The sequence below is a fragment of the Acipenser ruthenus genome, chromosome 11 (genome assembly GCF_902713425.1).
Source record: "Acipenser ruthenus chromosome 11, fAciRut3.2 maternal haplotype, whole genome shotgun sequence".
Lineage (NCBI taxonomy): Eukaryota > Metazoa > Chordata > Actinopteri > Acipenseriformes > Acipenseridae > Acipenser > Acipenser ruthenus.
In genome coordinates, this window is record NC_081199.1 from 6,535,715 (window position 1) to 6,552,173 (window position 16,459).

The following is a 16,459-nucleotide window of genomic DNA, read 5'->3' on the forward strand; positions in this document are numbered from 1 at the left end:
TGTAGTTCTGATTGTAAACCTTTTAGAGGAACAACTACTGCTAAAATAAAACATACCCCACATACTACACAGTATTGAAGTTTTTCACTTTCTGATTGATCCATTATAAATTATTTACACATGCAAACATTTTTTTTAAAAAAACAAAAGGACCTGTAAAGTTTTTATAGGCTTATGATGGAATAAAATGAAAGCTTTAAAATGTACTTAAATCTGCTAATTATATAATGTGGCTGGGTGGCATTGATTGTACAGCGGATATATAAAATAAAATAATTGGTGTGTTCTCAGTTGCAAGCAATAAAAGATCATCCACTTTACAAACAATATAAAGTACCGCTATTTTTTTTAACAATACTTTGTTGTTTAATTTTGGGACATCTGTTGAACTAAACCCACTTTGTAATATGGTTGTACCGTATCCTAAGCATAAAGTAATGTACTCTTTGTTATTTTAATGCATAGTAATAAAATAAAAACCTGCAACACATCATGTAAAACTAAAAAAAATGCACATTTTTATTTTTTTCATAAAATAGCTAAACTTATTTTACAAATATATACAAACATTTCATTGTGCCCAGAAAAAAAAGCACACAAAAATGGCAAATGGCTGTACAAAGTTTTGCAATACATAGTGCTTGTTGGTTTATTTATGGCTAGAATTTGCTTCACAATAGGCAGTCCATACACTCTCTGGCCCTTTTCGTCTGATCCATTATTTCTTCACATAAGGCCAAACATGTATGACACTGGCTTAATTTCCATTAAAAAGCCACAAAACGCAACACTGAAGGGCTTCAGTCTTCCTGTCCATTCAGTGCCTTTGTTGAAAGGGTCCTGCATTGTGTTTAATCTGTTTCTACAGTACTTGTGTCTTCTGTGTCTATAAGGAAAACATCTATTGCATGTTATTCAAGCAACTCATCCTCGCATCCAAACTGTTTTTTAGAGAACAAAAAACACTTTTTTTAATTTTACTCTTGAAACAAGTTTGTCATCAGCCCCCTGGAGGAACAGATACACAAATAAAATCACCAGCCACCAAAATAACAAAAGTAGTGTGTTGTTTTTTTTTTCTGTTAAACTGTATATTAATGCATTGCTTCCTTTCAATTAAGTTGCATAAACAAACAACAAAATATTAACATCAAATGCTTTTGTTTTTAAAGTTCAGTCTGTAACAAATGCACAAAAATAAGGTATCTGTTCTGCATAGGAACAGAGTTCATACACATGTAGCTGGCTGCACTGCTTGTTCATACTTTGCATTGTGCACTTTTAGTGGAGGATGAGGTTTTATATAAGGTCTGCTGCTTGTGAATACACTGGCAGGCTTTCTTCTTGTCCTCTTCTTTAACTTCCTGCTGAACACATTCTGCCAGGATTGCAGGGTTTTGGAGGTCCAGATCCACATGCCACTTGTGATCCCTACCACTAAAAGCATAAAGATCTTCACCATAAAGATCTCCACAGCCGGGATGGAGTTTTTCATAAGGCACTCGTCTGATTTTTTGCTATGGTTGTTGCTGCTGCTGTCCACCATGCATTTCTCTTTAGTGGCCAAGACTTTCCAGTAATCCATGTTGAGCCGCTCGTAAAAATAGCAAGCTATGACGCATGTGGCAGGGACGGTGTACAGCACAGAGAACACTCCAATCCTCACCATCAGTTTCTCCAGCTTGTCCGTGTTCTCCCCCTCTGTCTTCATGATCTTCCGGATGTGGAAGAGGGCGACAAAGCCAGAAAGGAGGAAAGAGGTCCCAATGATGAGGTAGCAGGACAGAGGAATGAGGACGAACCCTGTTAAGGCTTTGACATCCATGCTCCCAACATAACAGACCCCGGTCAGCTCGTCTCCAGCTACTTTCCTCATAACCAAAATCATAATGGTCTTCACTGCGGGAATAGCCCAGGCTGCCAGATGGAAATAGCTGCTGTTGGCTTCTATGGCTTCATGGCCCCACTTCTTGCCAGCCGCTAGGAACCAAGTCAGGGTGAGGATAACCCACCACAGGGAGCTTGCCATGCCAAAGTAGTAAAGGATGAGGAAGACTATGGTGCACCCTGTGCTTTCCAAACCCTCTTGTATGACATACTGCTCCCCGCTGTCTCTGTCACAGGCTATGTTGTCTGCCCCTGCGAAGAGCCGGATGAGGTACCCCACGGAATAGACGCAGTAACACATAGAGAGGAAGATGATGGGCCTCTCTGGGTATTTGAAGCGCTGTGGGTCAATCAGGAAGGTCAGGACAGTGAAGGCACTTGAGAAGAAGCACAGTGTGGACCAGATGGCTATCCAGATGAGAGAAAACTGCTTGTCATCCTGGCTCCAATAGATGTCCACTTTGGGGTAGCACTTGGGGGCGCAGGACTCGCTTTTCTGCACATAGTGGAACTTTTTGGGGTTGCCACAAGTTTCCTTTTTGCTGGTTTCCTTGAGGTGGAAATCCTGTCCACTGCCTGGCCTATGGGGTTTAAACTCTGGTGGCTTTGTGCTGGAGCCCTTTGGGGGTTCATCCGATCCATTGTTAGGAGCTTCCATGCAAAGGTAGTTGGGGTCATTCTTGTTGGGTAGCTTGCTGCAGTCCAGCGACTCAGGCCACTTGAAGCTGAATTGCTCCATGATGGGTGAGCACTTGGACCTTGCTTGCTCACACATCACCCTGCAGGCTGGTATGGGGGTAGACACCTGTTCTGTACACATTGGCGCATACAGGGAGCATAGGAAAAATTTTAGATGGTTGTGGCAACCGTATTCAACTAGTGGAGCAAACTCGTGTAACTTGATGGCTGCTTCTTTCTGGTCCTCATGGCCCATCAGATTGGGCATCCTGGTCATGTTGTAACCAATATCTTTGCACATCGGGATCTCTATATGCTGGCATCTTCCTTCCCCTGGGCGGTCAGGATCAATCGAGCTTATGGCAGAACAATCCATAAACACATGTGCAATGAGCACATAGAACAGACTCAGTTTCACTAATGGAGGCATTCTGAACAATAGCACTCGGATATATCGTTCAAGTATGATAACGAAATTGCACACACTTCGTAGCGATGCGCTTTTTATTTATTAAATACTGTGCTGTATTATTAGGCTGCAGGTGCCTGTAGAGTTTTGCAAAGTGCTATTCGCACAACATTTCTTATCTTAATTAAACTGCGTCCTTTTTATATTAAAAATTACTGTACTGTCAAAAAGAAACTCACAATGGCCTGTCACATCCAAGACACGTGGGTTTTTTCGATGTTGAACATATTTCCCCGAAAGTTGTTGAAATGAGCATTAAGTGACTGCTCTCTTGAGTAAGTTTTCTGCAAGTTTCGTATATTGTGTAGTACTTTAATGGTCGATGCCGCTACATTTACTTCCGTGAATATAAATACAAAACAAAAAACAAAAAAAAAACAGCTTACGGTACAAAATGACTTGCGCATCCAAAGCAATAGTAAACTCTCAATCTAGTCCACTTTCTTTGAACACCGAAGTGTTTAAAATCCTTTAAAGCGCGACAGCGTGCTGTGTATACCGTCAGATCAAAAGCCGATGATAACTCCTCGCTTTCCACTTGTAATGTTATATTAGGCAAGCAGCCCTGCCATCCAGCTATTGCAGCAGCATCCGTGGAAAAGGGTTGTCTTCAAAACACCAGCTTCTCGAACGACCCTTTGTTAAAATGTAAATTAATTATTATTTTAGTCCTTCGCTGGGTTTTATTTCCCCCAAACGTATCTACTTACTACGTTCGCAATTCGTTCATTAAAACTGCGACTTTAATAACGTCTTTAAACTCATACAGCCTCTGTAGCACTGATGCAGACCGTGCTCCTTGCTAGTTGTTACTTGCTTGCAGTTTTGCTTCTGTTCTGTCCCCCGTCCTGGGCTAACCTGCCAAGCAAGAGATCCGCCTTCAAAGACACCTCCTTTGCATAAGAAAGGTGAAACTGACACGGTGATTACTTTCAAATCGGGCGGAACAGCCTCCAGACCTCCTTAAAAATCCCACAGCAGTTTTTTTTGTTTTTTTTTTAAAATCGCGATCACTGCAAATAACACACCAACCATTTGTTCTTTTTTTTCCAGACTTCTGACAAGTGAATGATCTCGAGGCGTTACATTCTAACACTTCCAGTACAGGTATGAATTAACCAAACGTTACCAAACGAAAACTAAACCAAATGGGTCTTGTTTTTGAAATATTTTTTTAATGAGCGGTGGTGTTGTGGTAACTTCAGTTAGAAAGTTATATATTGGTGCTTTATATTTAAATGTGTATTGCAAAGAAGCACAGTACAGTACTACAAATATACTTCTAGTTCTGTTTGAAACACTGTAGTGCTTTGTTTGAAGTATTTCATTCCTCCTTAACTGGTCCAAAAGATTAGAGACTGGGCGGGTCAGGTTTAAAACAAACAGTCTCTCATCAAAAGAGCATTTGGGAGTTTGCAGCTTGGTTTAAGCTGTATGGATGTCCTTTTCTGTTAAATAAAAACAGGAACATTAGAATCTCATCCTGGCCTTTGATTTTCTTTACACGGTCTCTTACTGCGTCCACTGATATGACTTCAAGAGAACTTTATTTTTAACAGGAATATTAATTAGACTTTATTCCTTATATGCACATGCTAAAAGTGTCCACATATAAAAAAACTCTGACTATAATATTATCAAAATCATATCATACTGTGTAAGGCATGCCTATGTAATCACTGGAGCCTTTTTCGGTGGTGTTATAGACTAGATAATGATGCAGGTATCTGTAAGTGATGTGTGCATTTATAGGGTAATACACATTTCTATCAAACTACATCATTGACATTAAATCTCGCCTCCCTTTATTTCATCCTTCCCTGAAGAACTTTATAGTTATGTGCTGCTAGTAATGAATCACAAACTGTAGTTATGATTTATTAAAATATGAATCCAAATATCACATTACTATTCAAAGCTGCAATTTGTTCAGCCAGTCATTTCTGCACAATTAAATATCAATGCCACTCTGTTTCCGGTATCTTATAGTTGATGGGTCCTATTTTGAAATATGGGGGACCTGTTCTACACCCTAAGCACAGATTTAATGCAATAAATTATAATGCATCATGTTATTTTGTTATGTTTAAATTATCTGCATGGATAGGGTAGTTTTCAGCTGGCCTAGTACAATTATTCATTCAATAGATCAAAATGAATGTTCTTTAACTTTTAATAAATGAATGTACTTAAAAGTATATTCTTGTAATATCTTACATTTAAATAATTGGTAACACTCTAATTGAGTCCCCCTTCTGGACATACCTTCCCCCAGGGTACCCCTTATAAAAGTTCTGATAGGATGATTGCAGTTCAGGTTAACCAGCATAGGCATCAGGTCACATTGCTACGTTTTACACCAGAGATACATATTCTGAGCCTTATTTTCAAAGATGCATATAAGAAAAAAAAACAAGAAACAACTTAGCTGTGAACTTGCTTCTAAACAGGATCACTAATTTGATCAGTAATTTTCCACTGTGATGTGAATAATATACTTAATGAATCCCATATGGTTTTATGTGCAGAGCTGCTGTGTAAAGTTTCAAACACTGTATTTTATATTTCATTTATTTACAAGGAGTTGAGATATGCATAGAGGTAAGGGTTTATATAATAAAATCTGTGAACCACTGAAATCAGGGACAGTGGGCTACCCTCCCTTATAAATATCCGATACAATGCAGGCACAGGAGCCATTTAAGATGGCAAGCTTTCATATTACTTAACAAGTGATCCATCTGCATCATACTTCAACACAGTGGAAATCCCCATGCAAATGCATTTCTCATTTGGGAAAAAAAAATTCAAATGGTTCTGTAAATCCTAGTATTTAAAAACCGATTGCCACTAAAGAGCAAGTGATGTTTTTCAGTTCCATTGCATCCAAACAGCTCAGGGAATTCATGGTCATTTTTAATCCTGTAGCTACATTAATAAATATTAATTTATTTTGACATCTAAGCATTGAATAACTTACTCCAGTTATGGATCTAATGAGTTGCTACCCCTTTGCTTCTCATTGGAAAGCAGAATGTTTATATTGTAAATTAAGTGTTCAGTGGCTGTACACTATAAGCAGATACTGGAATTAATGATAGGGATGGATGATACATTTATTTCATTTTTGTTTTGAGGGTTAAAGTCACAATTGTTTTTATTGTTTACTAATCAGATAGCTTTCGAGAATCATTTGGTGGTGTTTTCTGTCATCAGAGTCTTGGTTTAATAAGTGGACACATCTAATATTGTTACACGATCAAAATAAATACAGAAGCTGCATAATACCTTTGCTCCTGTTTGCAGTCTTGTAGTTTTGTTTTCATTTCCCTTCCCCTTTTTGTGATTGTTTGGCTGGTCATGACGATTTCTCTTTGAAATAAAATGAAGAGAAGAAAAGAACCAAACCTAGCTGCTGTTCAATCTTTACCATCGGTGGACTCGGCCTCTACTACTCTCACTTTCATCTAATTTGTTTGCTTCCCTCCCCAACTACGTCTACTTTATCTCATCTTCCCAACCACAACACGACTACAAAGACGAAAAACGCTGCTCCATTTCTGAGAAATCAGCAACTGTGAGATAATTCTGTAACTAATAAAGTGAAAGGAACTCTTTGATGACTCAAGCTGAAAAGATATTTTATTTTTTGTGTGTGGGATTTGAGATGTGTGATTCTATGGAGCTAGCTCGCTCCCCTGCTGCTAGTTTCTGCCTGGAAGTTGGCCCCCCTCTGGCTAATGTTATGGAGAATTGGAGGAATGTTATGGCTGTCTTTTTCCCTCAGCCCCCTTTTTTCTTTTGTTCCTCTTTGAAGAATGACTTTAGACATTTTATTTACATATTTAACCATGGATGAAAGAAAAGAAGGGTGAACAAGAAAGCTCCTAGGGCCCTTGTGGGAATATTGATAAGTTTAAATTAATGGACATCTTATTAGCTATTTTCTGAAGGATTTTGAGCTTGTTTTTCTGTTTGTGAAAGTTTTTTTTATAGAATGAGTGACTAAAAACAATAAGGTTACCTCTTTTTATTTTTTTTAAATAGAGATGCTGCTCATGTTATCTTTTCAGTTATAGATCTTGGCCCTTAAACAAAGACTTTAAAGTGACATATTATTCCAGCGTTGCAAACTTTTTAATATATAATATTCCAATAGATTTTTTCTTGATTTTACATTTTTTATTTTCACTGAAGATTAATTCTCATTTATCTTATAATAATACTGCACAAATTGAAATGACCCATTTTTATAATTACACTCTGCAGCCAGCTAATGAACATCTAAAGTTCATTGTAGTGTGGGATTGCTGAAGACCAGCTGAACCTATGGGGTGTGACCAAGGCATAAAGCTTCTTATAACAGCTGGCTCAGAGTCTATGTGAATACATACACATACACACAGACACACACACACACAGACACAAACACACACACACACACACACACACACACACACACACACACACACACACACACACAACCTACAAAAACAATCCAAACAAATAAAAAATAAAAAAATTACTGAATTACTTGCCCATTTATTTTTTATATTTTGATGGCAATTGTCAAAACAATATTTCCTTTTGTCTATGTGAGGTGTTACATGTAATTTACATGTTTTTTTTCCCACAATATGATAATATTTCAGTTAAAAATGTTTTTTTTAAGAGAAACATTAAGGTACAAGTGTTACAATTAAATGCATATGAATGAAACAATCAATTATTTAACAACTCCATAAGATGAAAGACTTCAAAATTCACAGCACAAAGGATTTTATTAATTCAATATAAATAACTTATTAATGAACATGAATTTGTCCTGCTTTTAGTTCCTGTGTTTTTATGAAAATGCCTGACGTGACATAATCCAGTTAAAAGGATATTTCATAAAATATTAACTAAAATCAGCGGTCATTGTTAAAACAAAAAGTGGCTATAAAAAGTGTAGTTTAAATGGGTGGTTCAGGGAAATGTGTTTAATTCAGAAGAAGTTGTTTATTTCATGTATACGTCTTAGAATGAGGCTGTAATTAAAAATGCTTTTATGAAAAATCTTGCCCTTTTGACTCAACAAAACTCAATAGTAATAAAAAAAATAATCAGAGTATTCAATGTATTGTCAAAGGTGTGATAAATAAAATAATATGTGAGGTTTGGTCATGGTTTTACCAAGGACCAAAACAATTTCCAAAGCATGAACCGGCCTGAAATTTAGTGGGCCTCAGATTTAATTCCAAACCAGCTGCCACAATTCAATAACAGAGTCTGTCTGTTCTTAAAATCTGATTGGATCCTCCTAATGTCCTTTTACTGCTTTGCCAAGAGTTGGGTAAAACGTGATTTATCCTTGACTTTGCAGTATAGATATACAAGAAACTCTAGCAAAAAAAAGCTGTCTACTAAACAAAAAAAAAGTAATCATATGTACATTAAACATGAACAAAGCGTAATGTCTAAATTAGATTAAAAGGCTTCAAAAACTTTTTTTTTTGTCTTCCTCCAGAAACTGCAAGGATTGAAATATTACCAAGGGCCCAAGTGGGGGTACTTCAGTGTGAATTGCTAATCAGAAAGGCCCTCTCTAATCCCTTCTTCACAGACTGGCCTTGGATCAGTTACGTCCGGGAGACTCCCCACTGCTTCTGGCTCTGGAGGTGCCATTCAGCGGGCCTGCATCCCTGAACCATTCCCACACTCCATCAAAACAAATCACACAAGAGCACAGACAGACACCCTCCAACTAAATTAGATTAAACTCCTTCCCTTCTCTTCTGCACGTCGTTGGCCTTTTCTCTGCCCAAGCCTTATTATGCTACTCAATACAATTTGAAGCATTTATTTTTATTAAGGCTGTTTTATTGGAGGTTTTTGATTGACTTGCCTTGACTCTGTTAATCTGCTGTTGCCATGACAATCCCCACAGGTAAATGCCATCAACGAAAGGAAATAGACTGGAGCACAAAACCACATAAAGTACGACTACATTTGAGCAAATTATACCTTTTATTATCTCATTTGTATTACCTTTGGCATGTTAAAATAAAAAAAATACAAAAATTCTTTGAATTTGATCATTTATCCTGCCACAACACTGTTCAACCACTCTGTGTGCAGCAGGTATTTTAGGATCCCAGCTGATCTCATGTAGTCTTAAGTAGCTCAAAATACTTCTTTTTTGCAAAGGGAGCGAGTCTATAGTGTGGTGGCAGGTTAAACCCCTACAACCAGATTGAAAAGTATCTGGACAACTAAACTAGCTACAGAAGAATTATAACAGACTGGCAAGAAAGCTGTTATGCTAACATGAGGTGAGGACATTGTTTTGAACCCCCTGGCTATTACTTGGTTATTCCTCAACACCCAGGGTTCTTGGGGTTATTCCACTGTAGCAGTGATATAAAGTCATCTCAGTGTTTTAGCTGTTAATGTAGATCCATGAGATTGGACCATACGATTAAGCTTCATTCATTCGACATTCCGCAGGTCAGTCACAGGTCACAGTAGTTTCTCCTAGGCTGTCTAGGATTAGGCTTCATTTGTACTGGATTTACCACCGTATCCTGCACAATAGGATAACCAATCAAATTAAAAAGCTAAAGTAGTCATGGCAAAAAGACAGAGAATTATGGTAACAAATAATATAATTCTGTGTAACCTGTGTATAGATAGTACCGGACTATCAAAATAAGAACTGTGCATTGTGAATTCAATCTTTATCTTGGTGAAAGTTTGTGGAAGTGATGGAGCAAACGTGGGGAAACATTTAAAATAGTAAATGATCCTCACATGCAGTGAGATCTGGAATGACCTAGGGGGACCTGTTGATCCATTGACGGGATCATCTCTCCCTTTCCCTTAGTTTCAAGTGATAAAGTTACTAACATCGTAAATCCCCTTCATGAAATGGTGGCAATCTTTGCCATTTGAATTTTTGCCTTTTTGGATTAAGAGAGGGGCTTAACTGATGAGAAAGTTAAGCTTCTGTCAGCTGTTATCTTAAAAGAGCCTAAAGTTAAAACGCAGTGAATGTGTGATTTAAATACTGTATGATGTTATTTAAAGTTTATCCTGAAGCTATTTGTTTGTACACATAGCACAAATCTGAGAAAGTACATATGCGATTGAATACGCAAAAATTAAAACAAATTTAAAAATAATCATATATATGCTCATAAGAGCCAACTTGCCAATGTTTTGGTATGTTTAACATACCTTTGTCATGGGAAAGTGTGTTTGGAAACAAACACTAGAGGTAATAGGCTTTTGATGCCATGGTAATTTCACTCATTTATTTTTATTTCAATCTATTAATGTGCTTGTGATGTAAGTTACTACATAGTTAATGATGTTACGGTCTATTATTACTTCATGCTACAGGTCACCATGTGCACCAGATAGAAGATCCTCCCTCTCAGTTGAAACTGACATCTCCTGTGTGATACAGGGGTGGAGTGACAAAATCACTGCAGTCCCTCCCAAAAAGACTAGGGAAAAGGTGCCAGTGACTCATTACAGAGTCATGGCATGCATTGTGCTATGCGAAATGTATTGTTAGAAATGCCTTCTAGTGTACGATACAGTAGCACAGATATACAACACATACAAATAGGACCCCGAGATACATATGTTGCTATTGCTGTCATATGAATTAAGAGTTAGGGTTTAGCATCATTGGACCATTTTCACAAACTGTATCTTAGGTAGCTGTGGGTGATGTAAAGAATATGAATAAAATACAGTTTGAATTTCTTTATTTTTAAAAGCAGGCAGTAAATACATGTTATAGCTTTGTGAATAGGGTGCATAATTGAATTTTGTTTTTGTATTCGTGTGGAATGTAATGTATGATAAAATGATTAGCAGTATACATGTTCACTTAATGAGGTGCACTCTCTTACAGTGTGTGGCAGACAGTAACAGCACCATGGAATCAAGAACCCAAGAAAGAAAGTATAACACAAAGAAACAAACCTGCCTGATCTATAGCTCTATTGAGTTAACTGAGCGACTAAAACGGTCCGGACAGTAACACAGATCTGAGATCAAAGTAGAGCGAAATCCGATTTGTTCAAATTATGCATGAGCCTCAAGCAATATTTCTGTATTGATTTGTATTTCTTTTTTGTCGTTTTTTGTTCAGCAGCACTGATCATTTGCACTAGTATTCTATAAAGAGGACACAGTGACAGAACTATATAAAGTGCTGGGCCGCGCGGTCTGCAATGCTATCTGAATCCTGCGTTTCTCAGTGTCCAGGGTACGGCTGCGCTGCAGTCTCCACAAGGAGATTAGGTTTGGAGATTGCTCGTTATTATTTCAGATGTGCCGATTCCTTCACATCACAAAGAGCCTCAGTTCGACTGTGTGGAAGATCTTTCAGTTGCTGTGCGACACACAGCTGGAGCACTCTACACTGAGACCTCAGAGGCTACAGAAGCTGCAGCATGTTTACGCTAAGGCTTGGGCACAGTGCATCATCTGCTTAGCTAACACAAGTGTGGTTCTTGGATATTGCACTGGATATTTGTTCCTGCACAGTGTTATACAGTATATCATTATGTGCTCAAGCTTGCAGTGCACATACTGTTTTTCTATGTTTTCTTGTATGAATGGGCTGTTTTTATGCAAGCTTGTGACTCAATTTGTAAATGATTCATTGGATTGATTTGAGAATTTGTATATGCTTCCATAATAGCGGGGAAACAAAACATGCATGATTTGAGATTAATATAACAAAGCATTTTGCCCTGAAACTCCATAAGCACCCACCTACTGATTATCAACAGATCTATGAGCAAGGTTTACATATTTACCTTTATAAACAGATTTGTGAAAAAAACAAAACAAAAATTTCTTTTTTTTAAATTATAATAAAGCAAATTAATTTGGCTCTGTTTGTCATACCTCATAATACTTATGTATAATCTATGTCAGGTCTTGTTGTTTAAGCAATACAGTTCCTCCCCTTTGTGATATTGTGACAAACGAAAAGGTTGTATAGTCATGAATAATATTCAGTTTGGATTTTCTTCAAAAGGACGGAAAATAATGCAAGATTGAAAACAACAAAAGCCACGAGAGGCATGTTATTGTGGTGGCGATGGAAGAGCATGCGAGTTCAAGGCCAAATTAATAACTGTCTCGTTTGAATTCTGTGTCTAATTGACTTAGTCGGTTAAACTTGAATGGCTTTCAGTCAAACCAAAAAACCGGATCAGTTAAACTTGCATCATTTGTACTTTAACTTGTCACAGAGGCAATCAGTCCAGCATATAAAAATGTGATTGCAATCCTCTGTTTTATTTTAGGATGTCCATGTAAATCTCCGTACTGCTTTTGATCTGTGTCCATTTTAGCTCTGTCCAGGTTCAGGTCCTGATCTAAATGACATTCCTTTAAAAGTTCACTGCGGTGTTCCACAGCAGTCAAAGCAAAGTGCAGTAAAGAAGAGGAAAAAAAATAGACAACTGTGGTAATTCACATATAGATAAAGGAACATGCAATTCACAGATAGATAAAGGAACATGCAATTCATTTTTTAAATCAAATCTGGGACCTCTAAAAGAGAATCCATAACGCTTAATATATAAATAGCTTTAAGTAGATTATTCCTTGAGGGAGACAACCACGCTGGAATAAAAAACGTAACTTACCGGTATGCACTCAGAAGACTATTATCTCCGTGGACACTTGAAGCATTAAATGCACTGAACATGGTTTACATGTATTTTACTTACCTATCTGTGTTTCACCGTGCTTCCCTGTGTTTTCCTACATTTGTCTTTGTTTTTACCATGGTATACCTCAGTGAACACTATTACAACGTTCCCCAATGTTATTTCAACACGTCTCTAAAGGCTCTATATCATTATTTGTCTGACACAAGAAAATTGGAAGTATATACTGTATAATTAACAATAGTATGATTCTACCACCTTCCAAATATTGGAACTGGATTAGACTGAGCACCTGGCAAGTCATAAGGTAAACGCCTTCACATTTTTAACAGGTATTGTTTCATAGCTCTGAGCATTCATGCGTCATTTCTAAAGCTTTGTTCACAGATTACACAATAAACACCAAGCTGAAGTTTATCCAAGTACTTTATCCTAAGGCATGGCTGAAGCTCAAATATCAAAATAACATACAAAATGCTGCTATACTTTTAGGTGCTTGTGGTCCAGAAGGAGCTTTTTTTTTTAAACCATTTATCATTTGAATGATTTCCTCTGGCTATTTTCTGTACTTTCTTAAAAAAAACATTGTCTTACGGAAAACTAAATAAATGATAACCACCTGCCCTAACACTATGAGCAGGGTGTAGGGCCACCATGCAGAGATTAAAATGTTCTGGAGGAGATGAGATGTGACCATTCCGCAGTCACTTTAACTATTTTCAGTAATGACCCATAGAATCCCTTTTGAGACGGCTCCTTCAGAAATATCTGCAGTGAATGCAGTCTTGGATATAAGGGGTATAACGACAAGCCAAGGTCTTGATATGAATCTGTAACAGGGGGATTTGTTAAGTGTGTGGGTCGTCACAGAGCACTGGGTGTTGACACACCGCACAGGCACGCAGATTAACACAGGCCCGACGCAAGGTACTAACAATGGTAATCCTAGCGCTGGATTTAATAAAGAAAACAAAACAAAGCTAAAAATAAAAGCTTTCCACACAAGGTGAGCGCTAGTCTCACTAAACGAGATGTCCCGTTCCAGGAACGTACTACACTACGGCACCCTTCTCTATACTTGGTTGGGATCAACATCCCCTAAACTAACCTATTGCTGTTGCTCCCAAAGTCCCGGCCTCCCAGCGACTCGGGGTTGCTGTAACGGTCCGGGCTGAGCAGCCTTCACAGGCACCGTCTTGCAGTTGGGGGCTTCCGTAGTAATTGTCCTGTGGAGCGGACGCTCTCCTCCTGAATGTAAACATAGCAAGCTTTCGCTCAGCGCCCGTCTGTGTAGCAGTAGCCTTGCAGTAGCCCCGAAGCTGTAGCGCAGACGCTTTTTTTGAGCTCCATGCAGCTTTCTCAGACACGCCCCCCAGCCAATCCAGAACTCCCGATCAGCTCGGAGCCGGGCGAGCCCACTTCTCAGCTGGTCGGTTAGCAGCATGTCTCCTGTTGTGCGTCCCAGCTTCTTCCCTAAAGGCAGACTTGCTCTCCACGAACCAGCGATAGGGCTCTCCCTGTCACAGAATCGTACTAGGACATCCAGGTCCCAATACCACATGTATCACAATACATGTTACAGTCCTGGTGGGCTACTTTGTATGAAGTGTAAGAAGATAAACCAATACCTAGTAATACCTACTATTTTAGTCAAACCATGAATGTGATAGGGGGAGCATGTATAGCCATACCAACCAAAAAAAATCACATTTATTATTCAAGAACCATTTGATGGACTACAAGTAGCTATGCAGAGCTTTTTGTATTGGATTGCAATTAAAACAATGCACACCTCTGTAACTGCAGTATATGCTGTCAGTATCCTGATTCATAGACACACCATAAATTATTTTCAAAGGACCGTGGTCCCACTGGTCATGTTGTGGTCTTTTATAAAAAATGGCACAGGTGATTTTAAAACCAGTTGGGTGCATGTTAATCACTGTACCGCATCCATTCAAGAAAGGCAAAGCTGAAACTGGTTTAGATAGCACTTGATTTATGATTATATATGAAGTGTGTGGTGCTTATGGGACTGTCTATTTCATCCTGAGTGATTGAACATTAGAGCAAAGAATATGCTGAAATACTGTTTTTGCAACAGAAGTGGGTATTGTCTCATCTTTAGACTGCTGAAAATGATTCATGCTTATTCTCACAAATACCTTTTGTTCAGGGATTTAAAAAGGCATCACAAGGATGAGAGCTTCTACTGATGCTTAGTGAGTAAAATAGTGGGTGAATTACATTTTAAACACCATTTGCAACTCTCAAAACTTACAGTAGTCCAAGGCAAAATATTAGGACTTGTAAAAGTTAATACAGTCAGTTTACACTGATTTTGCAGTTTACCATCCTTTTTCTGTCTATATACTAAACACGTACTGTGCTTCACTCATGGCTTACCATAATTTGTCACCCTTGTATGTACGACACTTCTGTTTGTATTACTTCTATGTAACCTTCTTTGCCTGTGCTTTACCATACTTTCACTGTGGCTTACACACACAGAGTAAGTAGCGGGTTCCGAAAAATATAGCGTTATACGTCCCCACGTGTTATTACAACTGTTTAAATAATGTACCTTTATTTTTTCTTTTCATTGTTAACATCCTGACAACTTTTTACACTTATAACTTTAAAGTCTGTTTTAAAGCTCTTTTCAAAATGGCCGCTCTAGTGCTAGTTAGAGATCTGTCCTCTAAATCACTGCAGGAAGAGCGATTTAAAAAAAAAACAAAAAAAACATAACAAGTGTGGGCAATACTCCTTACACTATCAGTGCACTAGAGCAGACATTTTGAAAAGAGCTTTAAAATAGACTTTAAAGCTTTAAAAAGAGTTATAAGCAAAACGTCATCAGGATGTTAATGAAAAGAAAGATTAAAAGGTACATTATTTAAACAGTTTTTATAGTCAAATATGATCCCCTTACCTTGTATAATAAATAAATAGAATGTATCTAATTGTATCTGCTGCTGTTTAGATTAAATGGTGCCTTGTTGGATGCTCTATTTATTTACAGTCCTTAAGGGCATCTCTGCTGCAGTACAGAAACACAAGCATCCTCCCACCTTGAAGCCTTTTTTGTTTCTATGAACCTGCAGTAGAGTATGAATATATTCTGCAAAGAAGAAACATGCTAAATATAACCAACAGTAAATAACATCTTGTTGCTTATATGCATGAACCAGACGTGTCTATTCATGACCTATTTTATTAAAATCTGTTCAGTTTACTGGGTTGGGCAGTGGAGGAAGGGGATTATTAGCACGGTTATGAATAGGTGAAAGTTTATGAATTGCAAAGTTTCATTTGTGCGCCATATTCTGCAAAACAGCATTTTGTGACAAAGGTCATAACTGCAGAGCAGCGAAATAGTATTTTACTGTATTTATTTTTTTAATTGACAAATGTATTTTAGAAACGCTGATAAAGTTAACTGGCAAAATATGAGGTAACGCAATTCCATCCTGCTTGCATAACGTTTTATTAACCGTTTGCATACCATTTACATTTTGACCATGTCACAAGAAAAAGAAAAAAAAAAATCACGTCCTCAACATACCAATAAGAAACCAAAAGGACTAAACAGCTTTTCCTCTTACCCTTTTAAGCTACGTGCCAGTGTCAATTGCTGTTTACAGTCCAGCTATGTGTGAAGTGAGCAAACTGTCATCCGTCTAAACAAGGTGTCAAGCTCCCCTTTGAGTTCAAAGAGGGAATTAGGAGTGAAACGCAA

General features: G+C 37.9%; 1 protein-coding gene across 1 annotated transcript; it reads right to left on the reverse strand.

The window, feature by feature from the left end:
- Positions 1-495: 495 nt before the first annotated feature.
- Positions 496-4,151, reverse strand: LOC117973370 (frizzled-10-B-like). Its single transcript, XM_034925537.2, has one exon. It carries the CDS (start codon positions 2,993-2,995, stop codon positions 1,229-1,231), a length of 1,767 nt encoding a protein of 588 aa, XP_034781428.2. The 5' UTR covers positions 2,996-4,151; the 3' UTR covers positions 496-1,228.
- Positions 4,152-16,459: the final 12,308 nt, after the last annotated feature.